Consider the following 24,943-nt stretch of genomic DNA (forward strand, 5'->3'; position numbering starts at 1 on the left):
GATCAGGCCTCTATATAGATAAGCAGTTCAAGAACTAGGGATGCTTAGTCTGAAGAACAGGAGACTATGGGCATGACAACTAGCTTCAAGCATGTGAAATCCTGTCACGTCAGAAGGACTTGAGACTTTCTAACTGACTCTATGACCGAACTAAAAAGCCACGGTTAAAAACTAAAGGCAAAAATTAAAACTTGAAGCAATGACAAATTTCCTGACAACCAGAGCTACCCAAAAGTACAATGGCTACCTAAAAAGGTGGCAAACCGCCCCCCTTATTATTGGTCTCCAAGCGAAGGCTGAATGATACCTCTCTCACAGTCAGAGAGAACTTTTGAACTGTTCCAACTCAGATGCTGTAAAGATAACATCAGCTACTTACTGGCTGAGGGAAGTAAAAGAGAGACAAAGGGATAGTCAAAGATCCCTGGGATGTTGACTCTCAGGAGACAGAGAGAAGGATGGTCCCACCATATCAAATATTTATCAGAAACTAGAGGGATAGGCAATACAGAGACCAGAGTCTTCCCTCAAGGAGTTTACCATCTAATTCTAATTAGAAAAAGACCTACCAGGAGCGAGCCAGACAAAAATGCAAAAAATTGAAGACACGGCTCAAGATTTTTTTTCTTTTTGAGGGGGAGGGAAATGAGGGCTGTTTTAAGTTCCATGTGGATATGTCTAGCAAGTAGATAACAGTCGTGAGATTTAAGTCCAGAAAAGAAGTCAGGGCTGGAAATAGAGTGCAGAGTCATCTGCAGTAGTGAATACTTAAGCTGAGAACAAATGAATGTACCATGAGAAAAGCAGAAGGCTTTAAGCTTTGACTAGACCTACATGTGAGGAGCAATGGAAACAAAAATGGAGCAGAGGGGTAAAAATTGTGAATCATCTTCAAGGTTGCAAAAACCAAGGGAGAATAATCTCTAAAAGGAAAAGGGTAATCAATGTAATTAAATAGAAATAACACTAGTCAAGTTTTCCCAACAGACACATAACCCAAGTGTCAAATCACAAACTCTTAGTTTCCTCAACTACTGAATGCTGGGGTTAAAGCAGATCCTGTCTAATTCCACGACTAAGAAAATCTATTGACATGGTCATTAGGGTGTCACTGTCGACCTTAAAGGAGGTTCTGGTATAGTAGTGGGAAAGAGCAAGACTGAAGGAGGCTGATTTGTCTGTAGGTAGTAAAGGGAGATTTAGTTAGGCCATTAGATTACAACCTTATTAAGCCTTCAATTAACTTCTCTATCTTTAACACCTGCACCTCTAGGCTCACTTCTAAAACCCTCTCACACATCCACTTTCATGCCTCCATCTCTGGCTTTTTGCCAAGACTCAGGAAAAAAGTTAAGGTCAGCCATCATTACTTCCCAGAAACAACCAATACATACAGCTGACCAAAAGTCGTTGCACGTGTTATCTTTGAACCTAGAATTCTACATCAAATGTGTACTGTAGAATGTCTCAAATCAAATATCATAAAAATTAATTTTATTTGAATTAAAACAAATTCTAATTCATTAAAAACTGTCACTTCAATCAGGATACAGAGGATCCCTGAACTAAGTTAGTATTTAAATCCAAAAAAAAGGTGCTAATTACTACTATCTCATGCCAAACCAAGGACAAAAAGCAAAATCCTCTCTCCAGAAGCCTGCTCCTTTATTAGCCAAGATTTCCTGGCTCATCCCTAAGAATAAAGGAAAATCAGACACTGCATAGAAAAGAGATCTACAGACCAGGCCTTTTTCCAGTCTCCCCCCATTGCTAATACCAAACGAGATTACTTCCCATTTACACTGCAGGTATCTTATACGTAACACAGTCGTCGGCAGCAGGTCGCTCCTCCATTAGACTGGTAGTTCCTTGACAGCAAGGGTTGCTTTTACCTTTCACCTTTCTTTGTATCCCCAGTGTGTAGCACAGTGCCTAGCAGCTTATAGTAGGTAGTGAAAAAATGCTTTTTGACTGATGTGCCCTGGTATAGGGCAGAGTAGGATTGATATGAAAATGGGATTCTTGGTATTTTTTTGTCATGGACCCCTTTGGCAGCCTGGTGAAACCTATGGACTCTTTACATTAGAGTGGATTTTTTTTTTTTTATAGTTGAAGGGAATGCTCAATTTCAGTGAGAAATGAAAATAAAGATACAAATTTTTTCCCATCCAAGTTCACACCCCCTTCCCCAAGAACCTCCATGTTAAAACAGAGGATTATTTGCCACTTCTTTTCTTCTACAAATCAAAACTACTGAAGACAATAACCCAAACATTAATAGGTCTGCTGATGTCAGTGGAAAAGTACTACAGTAATTAATTCATTTCACCTGATAGAGCTTAATGTTAGAACTAATTTCCTCCTTTTTAAACAAGTAAAAACTGCTGTGACAAATGGTCAAGCAGAATGGAAACGAAAGCAACAACTGAAATAATTTTAGTGGCATTAAAATTACTATTATAACTAACCTGAGAAACCAATTATATGGGTAACTATTTTAGTTACTAATTCAAGGTTGAATTCTTAACATAGTTTCAGGTTGATGTGTGATGAAAAAGCAGCTAAAGTTACAATAGTTATCAGTTTCCAATGCCGTACCAATTATTGATTTTACAGTTTTTGAGTGGGAAAGATATGTTTATATTTCAGCAAATATACCCACTAGCAAAATCTGATCAACAAAGTTCATCATATTCTACTACTAGCCAACTGGAGTTTGTTGTTATTTCAGACTTTAGAAAGAGTCCCAGACTATTCCTGGAGGAATACTTAACTATAAGCTATTCCCAAAAGAGCCTACTCTGTAGTGTTGAAATTTTGATTAATCCTCTCTGGAAATCCAAGTTGGTATGGGAATTATAGTTAAAGGTAAATTCTGCATTTATTAAGATCCAGTCTACCCTTCTTGGCCCTTAAAGTTTTTTGGATTTTTTTTTTTTAAGATTAATCCAGTTCTAGGAGGGAAACATTCTGGTAATTTTAATTTAATGTCTAACCTGCCCACTAAAAGAGGTCTCCCTTTCAACAGTAAACTTTACCTACCTTTCCTGAAACTCCAGACACTATTAGATCAGCTAACTCTGCCTCCACACAAAAGGAATGGTAAATGCAAGCACATTCCTGCTAACATCAGTATTGCTGTGCCAGTGGTTCAGAACAGCCGTGCTGGCTTCAGCAGCTCCTGAAAAAGTTTCTCAAACTGAAGAGGCTTATGAGAACTGCCACCAGTAGGAAACAGGCAACTAAAAACTGTCCTATTGTATTATTTACATTAAATAAACAGCCTGGCCTAATTCTCGCACCACAAATTAGAGATGTATGTAAAGTTTAATTCTATGCTGTCTTCCCTGCTCTGGTCATCCTTTTCCTTTTTTCCTATCTGACGTCTGGAGTCTAAAAATGTCATTCCTTTTTTATATAGTTACAACTCCAGTCACCAAATGGCTTACTGGTTTAATTTGTTAAGGAAAGAATAAACCAAGAATTTTCACACTCAAACCCTGTTTTGGTGGTAATCATACTTGTAAGGCTCACTGTACATATACAGTCTGTAATCACATAAAATTTGGTTTTACATAAAGCACACCATATGATTTTTGTCATGAGAAGGACCAAAGATCCTGGGGAAATGGGGAAGGTTTGCCTTGTTATTCATTGCTTATTAGCACGGGTAGACAGTTTTTGTATCATTTTCACCCCTCCCCCAAAACCAAAGTTTTTCAGAGTTCCAGACTAAGATTTCGTAGGAAGCCAAACCCACCAACTGACCCATTCTTCTTTAGCTGTTAAATTTGCTTCCCCCTTCAATGAACTTTGGCTGTTAAGAAAACATCCTGAGATACAGATTTGGTATACAGATCCTGGCTCTGAGAAGTTGCTCAAACTACACAACTCCATTCCTAAAAAAACCTACGTATAAACTTGCTATGAACCACACAACATACAACCAAAACAGCTTCTTTAATTTCCAATTTAGATCAACTGGTCTAAATTATACTTCATACACAGAAAAGTGCTCCATACAATGCATTCTCAGTTTAGCTGGCTGAAAATGCTAAAAGGCCTGATAAACCTCAATGTTCTGCCTTAATATTGTTTTCCTTGGGGGCTAGCTACAACTAACTAAATGCTCCTTTGTTATCGAAGCTCCAGAAATGACCTACACTTTAGTGCCTCCTCCTCTGGACAGATTCTACCTGAGAGCTTTAGAACAAAATCGGGGACATAAACAATTTAACTGTTATAAGTGCGTTATACAGTTTGTTTTTTTAAAAAGCCTATTTCCCCAGACACCGGAGGGAACTTAAAGGCAGATGGTCCTCGCAGACATTATTTCTCCAGTGGTTATCAACCTACTTGTTAATATCGTGAGAAAAAAAACTTATTATAAATTCATGTCCTTTTAAAATGAGAGTGCTATAAAATAGTTGGGACTTGATAAAAGCACGTAAATTTTAAGGTGGCCCTGTGGCTAGAAAGAAGTTCGTCAAAGAAAGTTACATTAAGCAGACCCCATGTAACTGGATCTTCCATCACATCCCCCCCTAAGCGTGCAGAGAGCACACCTAACACTTCGTAAGTACCCATGGCTCCAGTACTGGGGGCTATTATTCCCCAATGTAGTGCTTTGGTTTTTACACAGACACAGACAGACACACACACACACACACACACACACACACACACACACACACACACACACACTACACTGCATAGCCCTGCATCAAGTTGTCCTCCAAATTCTCCTGCCACCAAAAAAAATGGAAAGACATTAATATTCTATAAACTTACTTAAACATAAGTCTTTTAAAACAAATCAAACTCAGAAAACAAAAGAAACGTGCTCAACTTCTGGAGGAGCCCTCGCTGAGATTTTAAGTAACTTTAACCTCCCCCCCTTTTTGAATGCTTTACTACCTCCATTAACAGTGTTTGGCGTGTTCCCAATGGGCGGGGGGAGAGACATGGTCACCCCAACACCGAAACGTCCCTCCCAAGTAGATGACCAGTAACCAAGCAGAAGCTGTGACCTGGGAGGATTAAGGCAAGGAGCCGATTAATGCTCTGTTTCTCTTGGCCAGTTCACTGACCAAGGCGAGCTGGACGCCGAAGGGCAGGTAGGTTTGGGGCGGAGGCAGAACCACGCCAGTCCGTGCGGAGCTGTCACCATCAGACACTGAGGAGTCCTGGGGCTTACAAGACCCACAGAGCACGGTCCGAAGCTGGATTCTGCCCTTACTTTGTCAAGCTGCAGAGTGGGTCGGTCCTTAGAGGGTGCACGGCCAACACCTTCGAGGTGAAGCCCCCCAGGAAAGGATCGGGGCGCACCCCTGCACAGCTCGGGGCCCCGGCCCGGGGGCAGCGAACGCCCGACATCGAGCATCCTCCGCTCCTCCGCTCTCGAGGGCCGCAGGTTCGGCCGCCCCGCCCCGCCCGCTCCGGTCACCTCGGGGAAGGCCCTCCAGCCGCGGCTCCCAGCTCGGACCAGGACTCTGGACTGGCCCCTCGCCAGCGCCCCGCCAGCTCCAGGGCCCGGAGAGAACCCCGAGGGTCTGCGCTCGTCACCCGGACGCCTCGCGCCCGCCAGCTCCCCCACCCCCACGTCCACCCCCAGGGATCTCCGTGGCGCCGGGCCCTGCCCGACCCGGCCCGGCCCAACCCGGCCAGCCGACCGGCCGGGCTTGACGTGGCTGCGCCCCGGTCCCACCCTACCTGGGCGGCGGCGGCGGCTGGGGCGGCCGCTGCGGCCGGTCTCGGCCCGTTACTCGGGGACGCTGCCTGCCTCGGGAAGGTCTGGCCCCTCCGAACCGAGGAGGCGGCGGTGGCGACTCCGGGCGGCCCCTGGCTCCGCGCTCCCGGCGCCGAACGTGTGAACCACGTGACCCTCCCTCCCCCCCACCCGGGGCGGAGGGGGGAGCGCGCGGCTGCCCGAAGGAGAGGCCGAGACGAAGCCGAACGGCCCTTAAAGGGGACGCGCCGCCCCAGGGGCCCGAGGTAGCTCTCACTTCCTCACAGACTCTCACAGACCCCTGCAAGGGCTAAGCCAGGCGGACCCTGGTGCGGAGCGGGACGCCGCCACACAGACACAGCAAGGGGCATCAGGGCCTGCAGGGGTCCGCCCCAAGTGGCTCCTCTAGACGCCCTCTCCCTCCCGAGAACGCCCGTCCCTGCTCGTGATGCCCCTGCCTCTGGGCTCTGTGCCTAACTCGGTATCAACACCCGCAACCACGACTACCCACGGGAGCCCGGGTCACCTGGTACCGAGACTGGGAGACCCACCCCAGGGGGCCGAGGGCCCTCTGAGCCTGCCGCCAGCCTCGCCTCCCAGCCCGCCCTGCCGGGTCTGGTCCCCTGCCCCTCGAGGCTCCTCCTCGAGGCCCCTGTACCCGCCTCCTCGAGCTCCAGGCCGCCCGCACCTGCACCCGCGGCTGCCTCCACCCCAGCAAAACGTGCTTTGCAAAGGAGTAGGCCCAGGACAGCTCCATGGCCGACCCCCGCGGAACCCTGGTTTCTTTAAGGTAAAAAAGCCACAGAATCACGAGTAGAGGCGTGAGTTCCTTCCCTCAAACAAACACACGAGGTTCCACGCTAGCGGACATGTGACTCGTGCCCCTCCTCTTCCCCTCCCCCATGCGCTCCCCCCAGGGAACAGGCCCAGCTGCACCTCCGGGCCGGGCCGTGGCCCCACGGCGGTGCAGTGCGCTCAGGCCCTCAGCCGCGCCACGGAGCTCGAGAATACGCCCGCCCCGCGGCGCCCTGGGCGAGGTGCCACCTGCCCGCCCACGCGCCCGCCAGCCCGAGGCGCGTGGCTGGCGGCCCAGCTGAGACCGCCCGCGGCGGCGAGAGGAAGGCGCGCCACACACCCTCCATCCCCCGGCCTCTTACCAGAGAGAAGGCCATGGGGCGGCCCGGGCCCACGGCCTGGACGGGAGAGCTTCGCCGCACCGCCTCGGGCCACCTCCGAGGCGCTATTTTTGCAACCAGCCGCGGCGCCGCCCACCGGACGGCTTATGAAGCCCGAAGTCGCGGCCGTGCCCCCGCCCCCTGCGTCCGCCCCCGGCCGCAGCACCAACTTGGGACACCTGTTCCCCCGGGCTCGGGCACCAGCTCGCAAGTGCCGTCCACCCTCGACGCGGCCCTGCGCGCGCCCCGCGCCCCCGACGCCCTCCGCAGCCTCCCGTCCCCTCCCCGAGGGAGACCAGGAGGAGCCCACCCAAAGGCTGGCGCCTCCTACCCCACCCGCTCCGGGATGCCCTTAAAGGGGACGCCGCCCGAGCGTGGGGCAGAGGTTACTGAGGGGCCAGCAGGTGGGTGCGGGAGGTCCGCCGCCTGAAGCAGCGGCCCGTCGGGGCAGACACTGAGCGCGGGGATGGAGGAAGGGAGGGGAAGGAGACTGGCCGGGCGCCCGAGCTCGTGACCCCCCCCCCTCCCCGTGAACCCCTTCCTCCACCCTCCCCCATTGGGGTAGCCTAGATTATTCCAGGAACCCTGACGTGAGCCTGACCCGGGCCTTGCTTGCTGCAGAAAGAGCGCGGGGGCCTGTAGAGTTGAGCCCGCTCCTGCACGCTACACAGTGGAGGGGAGCTGCGGGGGACACGGCTGTGCCTTTGGGGGAGCCCGGCGACTGTCAGGGCAGGGCGTTGGCCGATCCGAAACCGAAGGGTTGTGGGGTAAAGCCCCGCTGCTCTAAGAACACGGAACTGGGCTCTGTAAGATTCCAAGGCAAAGCGGGCCCTGGAGCGACTCCCCTTCTTTGGGGGGCACGGCAGGGACCCCTCTTGTCTCCATTTACGTAGCTCCCAACTGTTACAAAGCTTGAAGAAATTCAAAGTTTATCAAAGCTGAAGCCCAAAGAACACCTTGCCCGGAAGGGTGAATGGGCATTATTAAATGCCTACCGTGTGCTCCTTTACAAGTGTTACCTCGTTTGGTGGGCCCCACAATGGCAAGTCGGCTGTTGGCACCATTTTTCTGTTGCCAGGACTGAGGTTCAATGACCATCTTTTTATAGCGTTTTCCCGGCCCTTTGGAGATAGGACGCAATTTCACTGGAAGATAGATAATTGTCTTCTTAGGTGTGAGAAACACTTGGGGGGAAGGGGAGGGATGCGCGGAAGAGGGGCATCTCTACAGAGAAGGGTCCTGGAGGTTAGTGAGGACCGCGGGCATCAAGCACCTGGCCAGTGGAGAGCTGCATCCAGACAGCCTGGCACGGGACAGATCGGAGGTGCATGGAGGGAGGGCACTAGCATGGAGGAGGACGAAGCCGGGAATCCCGAGGAGACCCGAGAAGGAAGCGCGTCCCGGGCACGTGGAGAAGTGCCGGGAGGCTGGAGGCGGGTGTGAGCACCCAAGTCCTCCGACCAGAGACGGCTTCTTTTGTCTACGGTCTTACCTTAACACGCTTCTCTGTAACCCTTCCACGCCACCCCGCATTGGCCTCTGCACCCCCAGTCCACCGAGAATTATTTATTTGCACTCTCTCACGTGAATTCTAAATGCTTTGCAGGGCCGTTTCAGGGAAATAGGGGTCGGGGAGACAAATAGACCCAAAGAGAGGGGAGAGAGAGAGGAGGGTAGGAATTTACTTGGACTCTCCGTCTGGAGTTAGAATGCAGTCCTCCAGCCCACCCGCTCTCCAGACAAGAAGCTGAAATGGGGGTCTTGGGTATGAAAGGAAAGATGAATGCTAGAGGGGTGTCAGCGCTCCTTAGACTAAAGCCCAGCTTTCCTCATGTTCTACCCCACTCATTGTTTGTGGCTCACTGACTGGCATCTCCGGGATCATTGAAAGGCAGGAGGCAGGCTCTCTGATCACTGGCAGTGGGTGGGCTCCTCTTAGATGATAACGTACTTGGGTGGAGGGGGAGGCCCGCTTGGAAACACTGAATAAACTGCACTGGGGAGGAGAGATACATAATTACTCTTTGCCCCCAAGAATAATCATGTTTTACAGTATCCCTTTTGTAACGTTGAACGCTTGACAGTTTAACAAAATAATTGCCAGTTCATGATTTCATTTCATCCTCACGCAATCTTTTAAGGAAAGCAGGATGTTATTAAACACCCCCCCCCATTTTATAAATGAAGAAATTGGGGCCCCAAACAAATTAATAATGACTCAGTTATATATTACTTTGGGATTTTTAAGAATAATATTCCAAAGTAGGTAGTGCAGGCAAGTATATATATTAGCCCCTTTGTCAGCTCTTCAAGCTGCTGAACTATGCTGGAGAAAGTAATACAGCTAAACTGACAGGTACAGAGGGATGTTAGCTACTCTCAGCTGGACCCATGATGCCCTACAGCAGCGCTTGATTCTGATTGAGCCTCTGTTATACTCCCCGTAGTAGTTATTCCAAACCTCTTCTATTCTTAATTCCCTTACACTCACCCTCCTCCCTTCTCTGTCCAAAAAGAATTTCAACCCGTACTTTACTAAGAAAATAGAGGCAACTACTATGTGATAAAGTTGAATACAGTCAGGTGTAGTGGATAGTGCTAGACCTAGAGTTAGGAAGACCTGTGTTCAAAGCCAACTGTGTAATAGAGTTTACTAGCAGTGTGACTTTGAGCAAGTCACACAACCTCTGTCTGCCTTAGTTTCTTCAGCTGTAAAACAGGCTAATAGTAGCACCTACCTCATAGGGTTGCTATGAGGGTTAAATATTTCCTTTTCCCTTCTTCCACATGTAAAAACTCATCGTTGTATGTCATTCCCCTGCCCTGTCCCTCCCCCCTCCTACACTCTGGCTTCTTTTGATTCAACCTCTGAGAAAGGGGTGATATTCTTCCCTTACCAAGACTAATACCCCCCATTTATGCCTTTGCTCCCTCCTCTGTAGTCTAGGGGTTTGCCCTCTCAGTCATTTTCTTTCTTCTTCAATCATTCCTTATCCATTGACTCCTGCTGCCTACAACCACTGTCCTTAAAAAAATAAAAAATAAAAACCTGTCCTCAACCCTCTCCTCCACTCGAGTAATCATCCTAAAAATCCCTCCAATGGTTACCTTGACTTTTGTTTTTAATGTGTCTCCTACAGTGCTTTGCTATAAATTTGACTTATTCATTCCTAAATATCATCATCAAGAAAAAAACAGGGTTTATGGAGAAATAGGGTAAAGGGCACAAAAACAATAAGGGATGTCAAAAAAAGGATTGGCGCCTAATCAAAATGTTTGTTTTCATGTTTTCACATATTTTATACATGTTGATGCCTAAGAAATACACAAATACTATAATAAATATCAGCAGCACTGGTATCCACAGCCTCTAACTACTGCTGGACCTGTATCCCAGTTCCCACAGGAGGGCTGGTCAAATTCTTTAGAGTTGGACAGGTGGGAGCCAGAAGTAGTGATAGAAGGTGGCTGGGCGGTAAAAGCAGACCAAGCTAGGTAATCTTCAACCCACAGCTCCTACCACACCAAAACATATGCAATAAATATGGCATTTTACCTTGACAAAGACCTCGTTTCCTTGTGGAAGTAGGTAGTGGTAGAGTTGCAGTTTGCAAGTTATTATGAAGTGATGCCATTTTCTGCATTTTTGCGGTTTCTTGCAGTTAAAATGGAACATAAGCAGAGTTCTAGTTATGTTCAGATGGTTCCCTAATAGAGCAAATTCACATTTTCAGAGCAAGTCTTATAGCAGAATTGACTATATATATACCTATATATGTATATACAATGTGTGTATATATATTGTCTCCCCATCTGAGTGTTCCTCTTCAGTGACTATCCCCATAAATGAAATCCTCTCTCATCACCTGTCACCTGGTTTCCTTCAAGCCTCAGCTCAAATTTTCACTTTTGTAAGAGGCCTTTCCTAGTCCTATTCACTCTCTCCTCCCCACCCCACTTCCTAGTTCCTCCCCTCTAAGGTTGCATCCCATTTACGCTATATATAACTTGTATATACGTAGTTGTTTTCATATTGTCTTCCTCATTAGAATGTAAGTTCCTTGAGATCAGGGATAATGTTTTTATCTTTCTTTGCATCTCCACTGCTTAGCACAGTACTTGACACACAGTAAGTGGTGATAAAGGTGGGTTGATCGATTCATAAAAATGTAAGCTCTTTCTCATATGTTTAAAAGTATTTCTACATTGCTCTTTTTGTAATAACAAAGAACTGCCTCTATCTATTGGGGAATGGCTGAATGAATTATAGTATATTAATATAATGGATTATTATTGTGTCCATAAGGAATGATGAAAAGAATGGTTTCAGAGAAACCTGAGAAGACTTTCATGAACTGATACAGAGTGAAGTAAGCAAAGCCAGGTTAGAACAATTTATATAATAGCAACATTGTAAAGACAACAACCTAACAACTTAACAACTCTAGTCAATACAGTGACCTACCATGACTCCAGAGGATCAGTGGTCAAGCCTGATACCCAACTCGTCACAGAGAGAAGATAGACTCAAGATGTAGAATGAGACATACATTTTTAGACATGAACAATTTGGGAATTTATTTTTGCTTGACTATGTATATTTGTTGTAGGGTTTTGTTTGTTTGTTTTTTTTAATAAAGGTAAAGAAAGGAGGTGGGAAGGAGAGAAAATAAATACTTGTTAAATATATGTGTGTGTGTGTGTGTGTGTGTGTGTGTGTGTGTGTGTGTGTGTGTGTATATATATATATATATATACACATACATATATATTCAAAACAAATGTAAACTTGAGAGCAGGGATTGTTTTGTGTTTGTCTTTGTATTCCCAGTGTTTAGCGGGTGGTAGTACCTGGCTCATAATACGTGTTTAATAATTGCTTGTTGATTGATTGCCCTTCTGCAAGTGAAACTATTGGAAAAGGTCATCTGCACTCACTGCCTTAGCTCTCACTCCTTATTCCCTTGTAATCTGGCTCCCAAACCCAGATTTTCCACTGAAACTATGCTCCTCAAGGTTATCCTAAGTTCCTTAAATGATAAATAGATGAGATCTTTTCTCAGTTCTCATTAACCCAGACCCCCTCTTGGCTTCTGATCAGTAAGCATTCATCATATTTATTCTGGACCCAACATGTTATTTCTCTGCCATTTTCATGCCATGATTGAGCTACATCTTAAAGAAAGAAAGGGATTCACCAAGGCAGAGATAAGGAGGAAATATATTCCTCTGCAAAGTCATGGAGGCTAGAGATAGAAGATAGTGTGGGAAAAACAGAACAGTTTGGCAATGGCATAGTGAGGTAGGGGTAGCACATTCAATCAGCCAGCTCAGGTATAGGGATAGATAGGTCATCAGAGAAAAATCTACTTGATCAATGGTCAGGCCAACTTGGAAAGCTATAGGATAAACTGGAAAAATGATCACAAATATAGCTAGTCAACACTACTCTTTACCTATATGAGCTAGGCTTTACATATAATTGCATATGTTCACTGAGGCATATGCTAATTATTGTATGTTTAAACATGTTTTTGTTTCATTTTCCTGCTCGTGTTTATTTCCCTTTATGCTAAGATCATGCGTAAGCTATGTTAGTCTGCTGACTATGAATGATTTTGCTACTTATTTCCTAATATGCTGCTATTTTGCGTATTTTATTATTTATTTGGCCTACTGATACTATTGTGGCTTCACTTTTGTTCTACACTTTTGAGTATTTGCTCATGTTCTTGAGATACGTACATACTACAGCAATAATGCATACCTTCGATGTCTTCCTGTAATTTAGACCTGCTTCCCTGAAGCAACTTTCATACATTGTACGATATCTAGTGTATGTATTTCTGATGTGTATTTACTGTGAATAGAACCCTGAGAGGCAATTGCTCGGAACACTTATTCTGTTATGTACCGATGTTTATTCTGATGTTCCAGTTTATAATTCCAGATGCCACATGTGCCACCACTGATTTTGCAAGGAACTGAAAAATTCCTGACCCCAGGAGTAAATGTAGCTAGGCACTGCACTAGAGAACTGTGTCTGTCAGTGTATATAAAGTTCCCCCAAAGCCCCAGGGAGCTTGAAAATATAAGCTTCCTCTATTTATCCTAGAAGGAGAGTGAAGATGAATTTCTGGTGGGAATAGGGGGAAAGAAGTAAGCCACTCATTTGGGACAGAAAGGAGTTCCTTTCTGAAATCTTCACAAAGAGAAATGAGAGGAGCTCCTGGGAATTAGCACCACCACTGCTGTTAGAGGTGCTGCTACTGCTGCTGACATTCTCTAAATCGGAAGGCTGAACTTACCAGATAGAAGGCACATGGAGCTGATAATAAAAGAATCTAGCTGAATTATTTTCCAAGACCAATAATGGTGAAGCTTCTCCCCTTTCCTCTTTCTCCTCTCCTTCCCAAGGAAAGTGGTTAACCATTCCAAAGCTTATTTCTGTCTCTTCAAAGTTTACCTTTTACATTGCTGGTCACTTGGTATTTAAGAATAGGTATCAAGATAAAACTGTATTATACCCAATGCATATATTATCTCATTTGTTCATGGGTAGATGCCAATGAGAATATTGTCAGCTATAGACATAAAGAAAAGGAAACTTTAATTTGCAGGGATTATCCATATATCAGGACACAAAATGAACCATAAGGTATTTGTGCATATATATATTTATATATATATGTATATATACACACATATATACATACTTATACATATATATTTGTTCATATATATATATATATTCCCATAGCATGAAAAAAAAACAACCCAAGACACATGAATCAGTATAATCCTGGATTCCCTGAACAAAGAATAGTCTAAGCAGTGGTATTATGGGGAAGATTTGGTACATAGAGGACTGGAATTACTCCTTTAGAAGCAGTTGCCTTATTGGCCTTAACAACTTTCCTCCTTATTATTCCATTTCTATTTCATGGTTGGGAAAGAATGGCCACTCCTACACTATAGTAGGGTCAGATTGAAAAACAAGCTAGTTCTCCTTGTGAACCAAACACCTTCAACCCATAGCTAAAACCGACAAAGCACTATGACATAAAAAAAAAAAACCAGAAAAAAGAAGATTGCACATGAAACCATAAATTCCTATTATGTATAGCATTAGAGTTTTTAATGTATAAAAATTCAATGTAATAAGTCCAAAACAGAACTGATAGTCTGTGTCCTCCCTAAACTACCCTCTACTCTCATCTTGGCAGTTTTAAATTGTTTCACTGATGCTTTTTAAATTTTTTTGGTCTTGAAAATACTACCACACCTCTTCCCCTACCCCAAAATAATTTTTAAAAATATTCCGTATGGCATGTAAGCATGATCAAGCAAACAAACCCTTCCCCATAAACAATTCTGAAAATAGATATCCCACTCACTAACTCTAGTCCACCAGTGCATCCTGGGCCGTCTCCAGTCATTCTGATAAATACCTGTTCACTAGATTCAGATGGCTCTGGAGAAGTGAGGCTGGTGACCTTGCATAGTCCTCCCTCCCTCAAATCAAAGTCAAGTGCAAGTCATGTCATCATTTCTCTGATGGCTTGGTCTTCTTCAGCAACGAAGGATGAACACAACAACAGTTGTCCACCTCTTTATCAAGATATGGGAAATGATTCATCATCACTGTTTTGGAGTTGTGATTGGCTATGACGTTGATCTGAGTTCTCAAGTCTTTTAGAGCTATTTTCATCTATAATGTAGTAATGATTGCATGAATTCTTTTCCTTATTCTGCTCACTTTACTCTGGATCAATTCATACAAGTTTTCCCATTTCTCTGAATCTATCACTTTTAATATTTTCTTACAAATCTGCCTCCCATCTACCTCTCCAAACATTTCACATTATTCCCTTAGATAAGTATAGAATACTATATTCTTGTCAAACTGTTCATAACATGGTCCTTTCCTATCTTTCCAGTCTTTTTATCTATTATTCTCTCCTCCCTCAAACTCTACAGCCCCATCATACCATCCTACTTGCTGCTATTCACACATGGTACTCCAAATCCCATTTCTTTTCCTTTGTAGTTACTGCCAGCCCCCATGTCTCAAATGCTCTCTCTCCTCATCTCCACTTCTTAGAATACATGACTTCCTTTAGGATTCAGTTCCTGATGCCCTGACAGCTGCTAGTGCTTTCATCTTTAAGGTCATCTTCTATCTCTTTGGAAGGGTGATATTGGAGGAAATTGCTTGGTGCTATATCTGCATGTATGTTTCATGCATCTGCCAATTTATATACATGTTCCCTCTACCATTAGAAGAAACCTTTGAACCCTACTATCCTAGCCAAAGAAATCTCTCCTTTCTCTGAAGTCCTATCCTTACCTTGTATTTCTTTAAAATCTCAAATAACCACTTCTTTGTTACCCTATATTTTTTCTAATTGTTCATGTTTACAAGTCTTTTCATTCCAATAATACTGTGGCACTGTTTTCTCTTGTATTCCTTTGTGAGCTAACATACACACACACACACACACACACACACACATATACACATATATAATATCCAGCTTAAAATCCCTAGTGTATTCTGTTGGAACTCAGCTCTCAATATTCAACTAGATGCATAACCCCATCCTTTCAGGAGTTCCCTTCAACTATGAAGATCACAACTCAAACATGCTTGCCCATCCTGTGCAATCCTCATCCATGTCCTTGACAACACTTATCACAGTGGACTCACCCAAAATGCTAGAAACCTTCCTCATTTTCTCCTGATCATGAGACAGTAGCAGTTCAGCATTCTGCCTGTCCACCAATCATCCCTCACTCTCATCACGCTACCAGCTCATCTTCCCTTCCTGTGATACAATTCCTTGATAATATCTATTACTCCTGTTCTTTAGCATTCAGCCATTTCACACATACCACACTCCTTTCCACACATCCTGCAGTGCTCATCTTTTGTTCTTCTGAGGCAATGGTGTTCCTGGTCTTACTGCCATACAATAGTACCAGTAAAATGTATTAATTAAAAAGAAACCTTTCCTGTTAGAAGGCAATTACTTTGAACAAAAGAAAACTTAGAAGGAAGCACAGAAAAGCAGGTTAGCTTTGAAAATGATGTGTGGCATTTATTACATATTTTTTCCAAAAAAAAAGTAAGGAGTGGGAAATGGAAATTTGTGGTTTTATATTGAATTCATTTTTTATGTTATATGTACATGGAAATGTTCCTTTTTTAGGTTTTTTTGTATTTAAGCTCATAATGAATAAAAATTTTAAAGTAAATTATCTCTCTTCCTCCCCTCCCCCCTTTTTGAGAAGGCAAGCAATTTGATATAGATTAGATGTGTAGTCATGCACAATTTTTTTCCATATTAGCCATATTGTAAAAGAAAACACAAACCAAAAAAAATCCCAACAGGAAAAATAAAGTAAAAAAAAATACGCTTCAATCTGCATCCACACTCCATCTGTTCAGCTCCCTTTCTAAAAACAAAAGCAAAAAACTATGTCTCTCTGTTGGGGACAGGCTGGAAGTTCATGAACTGCTCATGGGCTATGGCTTGCTTTGGTGAGGATGGGACCTTTGATTTGCTCTGTATGCCAAACTGGAAGAGTTCTCCTTTCCTTAGTCAATATGGTGGCCCTCCTAATCTGTAGTAATGCCAAGATTAGAGCAGACACTTGACCAGTTTAACTTCTTGCATCTCACAACTCCCAAGGGCCAGCTTCAACCTCTTAGGCAGGCCTGCCACACCATGCCCAACATCTCCCTAATTCATTCATCACCTAAAACCTACTATCCAAGAGTCATTGAACAGAGTGTGTTTTGTAGTTATATCTTCTAAATGATCTTAATGTATGAATGAGATACCTTGTTATAAATGAGTCTATAACATGGTATTTTGGTTTCTCCAAATGGAATTTGTTTTAAAATCAACAAACAAGCACAATAGTATCTTTTATTCTCTACATCTTTCAGCCATTTGTGAGATGGTAAGATATGGTCTATTGTGAAATATCTTTTTCAGAAGTCTACTTGTACTGTATCATATTGCTATTGAAGATGTCCTCAGTTTGTATGTAAATGATTCTCATAAAAATGCTTACACACATATATATGTATACATATGCAGGCATAGTGGTCTGTAACTGTTAAGATTCTCTCACTCATCTTCTTTAATGAGGTTTGATTATTTTTTCCTATTCATTTAGCATTTCCCTTTTTTAAATAACTTGTAATTCAGTTCCTCAATGCCCTCACAATTTCATAGCCTTCAACATAGCTCCTCTCTCTATGTACCTGGTTCAACCCATCAGTCTTTCCCATATTTATTCTCTTTACTGTCATATCTATTTTCTAGATAGGTACCTCAGAGACCACAATGTTATGGCCCATGTGGAAGTGCAGGGACTGTTCATGGGCCCTGTCCTGTTGTGATCAACAAGGGATCTGTGACCGGCTTTTGGGGTGGTTACCCTGTCTTTGATGGGGAGTTTGTTGTAATAGCTTTTACAAATCTTTTCCATTTTTTCTTTCTGTTTATAGATTTTTCATTTTTACTCTTGAATGCTCTGTTTGAACATGCTTTAAAATAGAGGTTCTGAGTATGTCATTGAGGAGAGTCCTGAAGAGTCCTTTCAGGGGTGACTTGTTCTATGAAGGCAATAGAACTTCCAAGAAACAGGTTAGTGAAGAACATTAAGTATTTGATGCAAATTAGGACTTCACGATAATCATTGACTTCAAGGAAGGAAAATAAAATTGGAACATAAACTCTCCCAAGCTCACCCATTGGCACAAGAATATAAAGCAAGGTGTGGATGTAGTGTTTTACTCTTCAGTCGTTTAATAAACTGCATGGAATAGAAAGCCAGTTTCTTCCTCACTTGAGTGATTGAGGAGTTAAGGAAAACTGAGAGCTAGTTAACAAGGGTGAGAAAATTAAAAAGTGACAAGAAAATCACCTCTAATGACTATCCTGAAGTCCTAAAGTTCTTGAACAGAGACTCTCTCTTTTTTCCTATATGAATTCTATAGCTTTTAACTCTAAGAAAAGGTAGGGTGAGCTGAAGATTGTTTACCATTTAGGCCTGGGTTAGATTAAAGCATAATTTGTAATAACTGAAGATTAATGACTAGTCCCTTCTGGACTACTCCCTTTTGGACTGGCACTGGCAAGTTAGGTGCCCAGTGGCTCATCATTCCTAATGGAAACTACTGTCGCTTCTGCTTCTGGCCTCTGGCTCAGCTGGATGGCACCAAGGTCTTTCTTTTCAGCTGGAAAACTACTATGCTTTTTTTTTTCTCCAGAAAGGACAGATACCTTTACTCCTGGATTGCATGCTGTCTACCTAATTAAAGTATAAACTCCTTGAGCGCAAGGACTACCTTTTGCCTCTTTTTGTATCCCTAGCACTTGGCCTGGTGCCTGGTACATCATCGGTGCTTAATAAATGTTGGTTGGTTGATGGATTGACAGAAGCCTCTCTAGTTCCCTTCCTTGACTTGGAGGTAAGTCACTTCTCAAGCAAAAAGCTAGAGAGGTGTGAGGGAAAGGTGTGGAGGCAGTCTGTGCCCAAGGGGCAAATTCATTGTCTCTGCTGGCTTTTTCATAAGCAGCTGAATTACTTAATCAAATCTCAGACTCCACAACAAGGTGTGGAATGCTTCATTTACACCTAAAAGGGCTGACTTTTCCTCTTCGCCTGTAACTTCGCTGAAACCAAACTCCAACACCTTCACAGAGAAAAGATGCCTGATTGAACCTAAGTGTTTATAGGTGTTATGTTAATGTTAACAAGAACAAAATCCTAGAAAATGACCCTAACAGACAAGGAGTCCACATTCTTCACTTTACAGATGAGGAAGCAGCTGTACACAGATAGAAAGACCCCAGAAAGTTCATGTAGCTAGTTACTGGCAGAGTTAGAAACCACAGGATCTTTGACTTCCGGTGCAGTGTTAATGATGCAACTCTGCTGCTCTTCTCTTAATAGAGTTGAGTTAATATTAATACATTGTTAATTCCACAATCATATCATACTATTGGAAGCCTGACCTCAGGGATCACAAAGCTACAGATAGCCTAGGCACCACGGTCTACTTGTTCTCGGTACACCACCTAGGAAGAATACGAAACAATTTTGTAAACCAGACATGCTTCTCTGGAATATTATGTCATTATGGGGTAGGAGAGGGAGTTATGTTTTTTTAGAATAAACAATAACAAGTTGGAGCATGTCTATAATAAGGAAACTAGGATGAGGGGGCAGTGTCAGGCAGTGAAAAGTACTGGATTGGTCATCAAAGGGCCTGGTTCAAATTTTATTTTGGCTGCTTCTTATGTTTGTGGCCTTGGATAAGTCAGTTTTCTGCTCAGGACTTTAGTTTCCTCAGCTGCAAAATGAGAGATTTGGATTATGAATCTGTAATAGCTCCTGTGATCCTGTGAGCTTGGGATGTTTAGCCTGGAAAGAGAAGACATTGGAGGGGGGAGGGACAAGAGAGTGGTTTTCAATTATTTGAAGAATTTCCAAATAGATGGCTTTGCTTAATTCTAGAGGGAAAAACAAGGATAGAAGATAAAAGCAGGTAGATATCAGTTCTATATAAGGAATAGATTCCTAGTAATAAGAGCTAACCTAAAGTGGATTCAACAGCTGGCTCTGGAAATAGTGACTTCCTGTTTATTAGTATGTGTGTTCATCCTTCATTGCCGAAGACCATGCCATCAGAGAAATAATGACATGACTTGCACTTGACTTTGTTTTGAGTGAGGGAGGGCTGTGCAGGTCACCGGCCTCACTTCTCCTCCAGAGCCATCTGAATCCAGTGACCAGATATTCATCAGGATGACTGGAGATGATGCAGGATGAGGCAATTAGGGTTGAGTGACTTGCCCGAGGTCACACAGCTAGTGAGTGTCAAGTGTCTGAGGTTATATTTGAACTCAGGTCCTCCTGACTCCTGCACTGATGCTCTATCCACTTTACTACCTAGCTGTCCCTTGTTCATTAGTATTCTTCAAGCCAAAGCTGAATGACCACTTGTCTGAAAGTGCATATGGGGGATCCCTGCTTGGGGGCGAGTTGGATTAGAATCAATGTTGTTAAACTCAAAAATAGAAAAGGAGGACACTAATCCATAGACAGGGATTCCTGTGAGCCACAAGTTGATGGTTTTTGAATATAATATTATCTCTACTTTATTATATCTTTATTTATTTTGTCAAATATTCCCTAAATACATTTTGATCTGGCTCAAGTCCCAATCAGGGATGCTGCAGATGTTTGACACTTCTGGCTTAGATGACCAATGAACTCCCTTCCAATTCTGCGATTTCACGATGGGGACCTGGAAAACATACCAGCCCATAGAAGCTAGTACAAGGTCAGATACACGGGGGTCCAGAAATTGGAGTTTATTTCAGTTCTCTTTTGTTCCCTCTATCACATCAGGGATGGGATGATAGTCTATGCCAGTGGTTCTCAAAATTTGGGCCCAGGATCCCTGGGTCCCTGATACCCTTCCAAGAGATCCCCAATATCAAAACTATTTTGATAGTAATTCTAAGATGTTTTAATTCCTAATACAGTAAATACCAATAGATAGAACCCAATAACAAAAATTCTTGGTGGCAGAAGGGAGGTTCCTCATGAATTTTTAACGGGATCCTGAGACCAAAAAGCTTGAGAACCACTGCTCTAGGTGATGGCTTAGGTACCCAACATAGTGGGAAGGAGTCTAGAAGAATTCCTTTTTAGGAGCATATATTGTCAGCTCTGTAGTCTTCTCTTCCACCATCACCAAGCCTGCTTCTTGGGCTCTGGAGGGCTCTGCAGTGTCAATCCACTCTTTTTTCCAGAGATCCCAGATAGTTCTAGCTGTCTCTCAATGTACAGCACAGTTACCCCCCATTCCTTCTCACAGGAGATTTCTCTCCTCCCTACTTCCACTCCTTCTGTCCCTAAAGCATGTCTGAAGTCCTCTGAGGTTTAACAAAGCAGGGATTCTTAATTTTTTAATGTCAAAGACCCTTTTGGCATTTTGGCAAAGCCTGCTGACCTTTTCTTAGAAAGATTTTTTAAATAATTGAAGGAAATGATAAATTTCAAGTAGAGGTTGGTGAATATAAAGATGTAATTTTCTTTTCCATTTCATAGACCTTGTGAAATCTATCTATGGATCCCTGGAGGTCTGTAATTCTACCCCAGGTTAAGAACCGCAGTTCTAAAGGCGTACCTCCTAGAGTTGGAGAATCAACATCTCCGAAATTGATTGTCCACCAGGTAGACAGAGGGAGCCTCAGAACCTGCTTCCCGGATGCACAGACTAAGTGGAGACCAGCAAATTTCACCAGGTTGCATTTATGTAGTGAATATGGCTTCTGCTCTTCATACATACATGCCTCTGTTCCTACTCTCTTTCCCTGCTCCCCCTGCTCCCCAGAGGAGATGTTTCCCTTTATAGCCAGCAACAACAAAGAAATAATCAGGGGTAAAACAACAGACATGAGTGAAAGTCTCACAATAAAAAGTGTTCCTGGTATTCATCAAATGTGAATGGACCTTGGCCCTGTTTTTTCCAAGTTCCTCTTGGTCAACTAATGCTGCAGTTTATCCTGTGTTCTGGATGCCCAAGCCAACCTTTTATTCTTATGGTTCTTGCTCCCAAGTCACTCCACCATCACGGAAGAAAACTCCCCTCTATGCATCCCTCCACAATCCCTCCTTCCATTCTTGCCCCTCTCAAGCCTTCTCTCAAGTTGTTTTCAATGGGAAAAGACAAGTCGTGTTTAGAGGATGCTGTTAGCATTTTGGATGAAATAAGATTCCTCTTCATTTAAGAAGGGCCCAAACTCCTCTTCTCAAATGACCATTTGAACTCTTTCCCCACCAAAATATATTTTTTCATTAAATATTTCTCAATTACATGTAAATTTTTAACATTCCTTTTTTTAAAAAAAAAAATGAGTTCCAGATTCTCTCCCTCTTTCCCCTCCTCCCTCCTTGAAAAGGCAAACAATTTTATATAGATTATAAATGTGAAGTCATGCAAAACATATTCCTACAACAGCCATGTTGCAAAAGAAAACACAGACCAAAAAAGAAAAAAGAAAGAAAGTTTAAAAAGTGTGCTTTCATCTTAATTAGGTCTCCATCAGTTCTTTCTCTGGAGATGGATAGCATTTTTTCATCATAAATCCTTCAGAATTGTCTTGAATCACTATATTGATCAGAACAGCTAAGGCATTGATCATATGATCGTTTGATCATAACCATATTGATCGTAACAACATTGCTGTTACTGTGTGCAATGGCCTTCTGGTTCTGCTTATTTCACTTTGGATCGGTTCATATAAGTCTTCCCAAGTTTTTCTGAAACCATTTTGCTCATCATTTCTTATGACACAAGAGTATTCCATCACAATTATATACCACAACTTGTTCAACCCTTCCTCAATTAATGGGAATCCCCTCAATTTCTAATTCTTTGTCACCACAAAGAGTGGCTATAAATATTTTTGTACAAATAGGACATTTTCCTTTTTCTTGGATCTCTTTGGGATACAGCCCTAGTAGTGGCATTGCTCTATCAAAGGGTATGCACTGTTTTATAGCTCTTTGGGCATAGTTCCTCTTTGAACTCTTAGCATGATTCTGATTTTTTGGGGTGGGGTAGTCCTTGCACAGGCTCACAGCCCATTTGTGTTGTTCATGTTTTCATATCACAACAACACAGACCTGTGATTTCATCAGTTTTGGGAACTCCAGGTGAGACATTTCCTCTACCAAGGCAGATCTGCACCTCTACAGTTTATCATCTCAGACCATCCTTCATTGGTTAATTCTTTCTCCTCCCATCCTCTAAACCAAGGCCCTGTCCTTGGTGCTCCTTTCTCCCTCTAGTCTTCCTGTCTTTGAAAGTCTACTAGTTCTCACTGCTTCAACTATCACCTCCATGTGGATGATTCTCACCTTGAAATCTCTGGTTCTGGCTTCACTGTACTCCAGAAATACCTTTCTAAAACTGTCTTTCCTATCTGTATCCTCAGCAAGATGTTTTGCATATTGTAAGCACTTAATTAACACTTCATTCATTCAATCAGTTATTTCAGAGACTTGCCTGGGGTTAAGTGATTTAGCAGACAGTTGGTGTCAGTGGCAAGGTTTGAACCCTGATTCCAGTTGGAGGCCAGGTATTTATCTACTTAACCCTACTCCCTCTCTCTCCTTTTATTCCCCCTAAGCAGATTGAAAACCCCTTGAAGGCAGAAACTGTGGATTCAATAACAAAATCAACAAAGCTATATTAATCACAACTACAGCTGGCTGCTGGGGATGCAAAGATGAATAAGACTTAATCCTGCCCTTGGGGAGTTTACAGGATAATAAAGGTAATGACCTGGACGAAAATAATCATGATGCAATAGAGAATATAGCTACGAGAGAGATACAAAGGACATAGCAAGGTCTAAGGAAAGAAATTAGTAGTTCTAACTGGGGAAAAGAGGGAAAAAAGCTGCTTGAAGATCTAGGAAATGAACTGAGTCTTAATGAATGGCAAGGATTTCATCAGGCAAAGATCTGATGGAATTTATAATTATAAGGGATTATGAAGTCCAGGGGTTTGTAACCTGGATAGAGATAGATAGATATACATAGATATATGTGTGTGTGTATATTAGTGAACGTACAAATCACAGTCTAGTTTATTGTTTCACTGTTTGTCTAGATTTAAAAATTGAAGAAAAAGTTAATAGTGCAATAGTTAATAGATTAATCTTAATACGTATTTGTATATCCTATATATAAATTCATTTTGTTTAAAGTTATCTAAAGATAGATCATTGTAGTTTATTATAACTGGTTTCCTCTGTAATCTTATGCATTTTCTTTTATGCATTTAAAACATTATTCTAAGAAGGGGTACCTAGACTTTGCCAGATTCTCAGAAGGGTCCATGTCACACAAAAAAGATTAAGAACCCCTGATACAGTCCAATCCTCTCATTTTATGGATTAGAAAATAAAGGCCCAAAGAGGTTAAGTATGCTTCCCAGAGTCACAGAACAAAGACCAGAATTCTGATCTTCTGAATGAAAATCCAGTGCTCAGTTCAGGGCTGAGCCACAGCCAGCTCAGAACAGTTCTCATCAGCCCCTTGTTAAATTGTCAGAGGGAGCATTTACACCTCAGAAATCAGTGAACATGCAAATTACAGCCCAATTTATTGTCTTGTCTAGACGTAAGAAGTGATGGAGAAACATGAGTGATGAGAAAAATGTACATTTCTCTCCCCCTTGGGGGGAAGACTGCTAAACTTTTGGTGCTCATTCCACCAGACTCCACTGGCCTGCCATGTAGAGTTGGAGGTGCTAATGGGACATCTAAATAGAGGTACCCAGAAGGCAATTGGAAAGGTATATCTGGTGCTCAGAGAAGCCAGGACTGGAGATATTGAAATGAGAATTATCTTCTTGGAGGTGATATTTTAAGTTATAGGAACAAGTGACCTTGACAGAAGAGTAAGAGTAGAGGGAGAAGGGGGATGGTGTCTAAGGCCAGGGTCTTGGGTAATATCCACATGTAGAGAATGGGAAGAGGGAGAGGAACCAGTGAAGAAGACAGAGAAGGAGTAGTCTGAGAGGCATGGGGACATTGTGTTATAGAAGTTAAGACAACTGCCCAGGATGGTAGTGAATGCTTGTAATCCCAATTACTGAAGAGGCTGAGGTTGGTGGGTCTCTTGAGCTAAGAAGTAGTGAGCTGTATTGGAGCTAAAGGCAAATGGGAGTCTGCACTAAGTCCATCATCAGTATGGTGAACCCCTGGGATACAGGGGCCACTAGGCTGTTTAAGAAGGGACAAATGAGCCCAAGTTGGAAATAGACCAGATCAAAGCTTCCATGCTGATCAATGATGGAATTGGGTCTGAGAGTAGCTGCTGCATTTTCATCCAGGAAGAAAGAGGAGAGGGGAGGAGAAGGAGGAGAAAAAATGAGGAAGGAGGAGGAAGAGGAGGAAAGCATATAAAGAAACAAGGTATGTTGAGGCACCACCTC

General features: G+C 43.1%; 1 protein-coding gene across 9 annotated transcripts in view; it reads right to left on the reverse strand.

Moving 5' to 3' along the window:
- The window catches only part of CPEB1 (cytoplasmic polyadenylation element binding protein 1), a 74,892-nt gene extending 67,787 nt beyond the window's left edge, over positions 1-7,105 (reverse strand). For 2 of the 9 annotated variants that reach the window (XM_072627826.1, XM_072627821.1), the window contains exon 1: positions 5,713-5,797. Coding sequence is in view for 4 of the 9 variants with exons in the window: in XM_072627795.1 (XP_072483896.1) it covers positions 6,417-6,485 (69 nt within the window). In the remaining 5 variants the exon portion in view is untranslated. Of the gene's footprint in view, positions 1-5,239; positions 5,319-5,712; positions 5,798-6,254; positions 6,279-6,416; positions 6,642-6,885 lie in introns of those variants that run through there. The other 7 variants (XM_072627785.1, XM_072627831.1, XM_072627812.1 and 4 more) reach the window with 6 other exon arrangements.
- Between the last annotated feature and the right edge of the window lie 17,838 nt (positions 7,106-24,943).

Source organism: Notamacropus eugenii, chromosome 1 (genome assembly GCF_028372415.1).
Source record: "Notamacropus eugenii isolate mMacEug1 chromosome 1, mMacEug1.pri_v2, whole genome shotgun sequence".
NCBI classification, from domain to species: Eukaryota; Metazoa; Chordata; class Mammalia; order Diprotodontia; family Macropodidae; genus Notamacropus; species Notamacropus eugenii.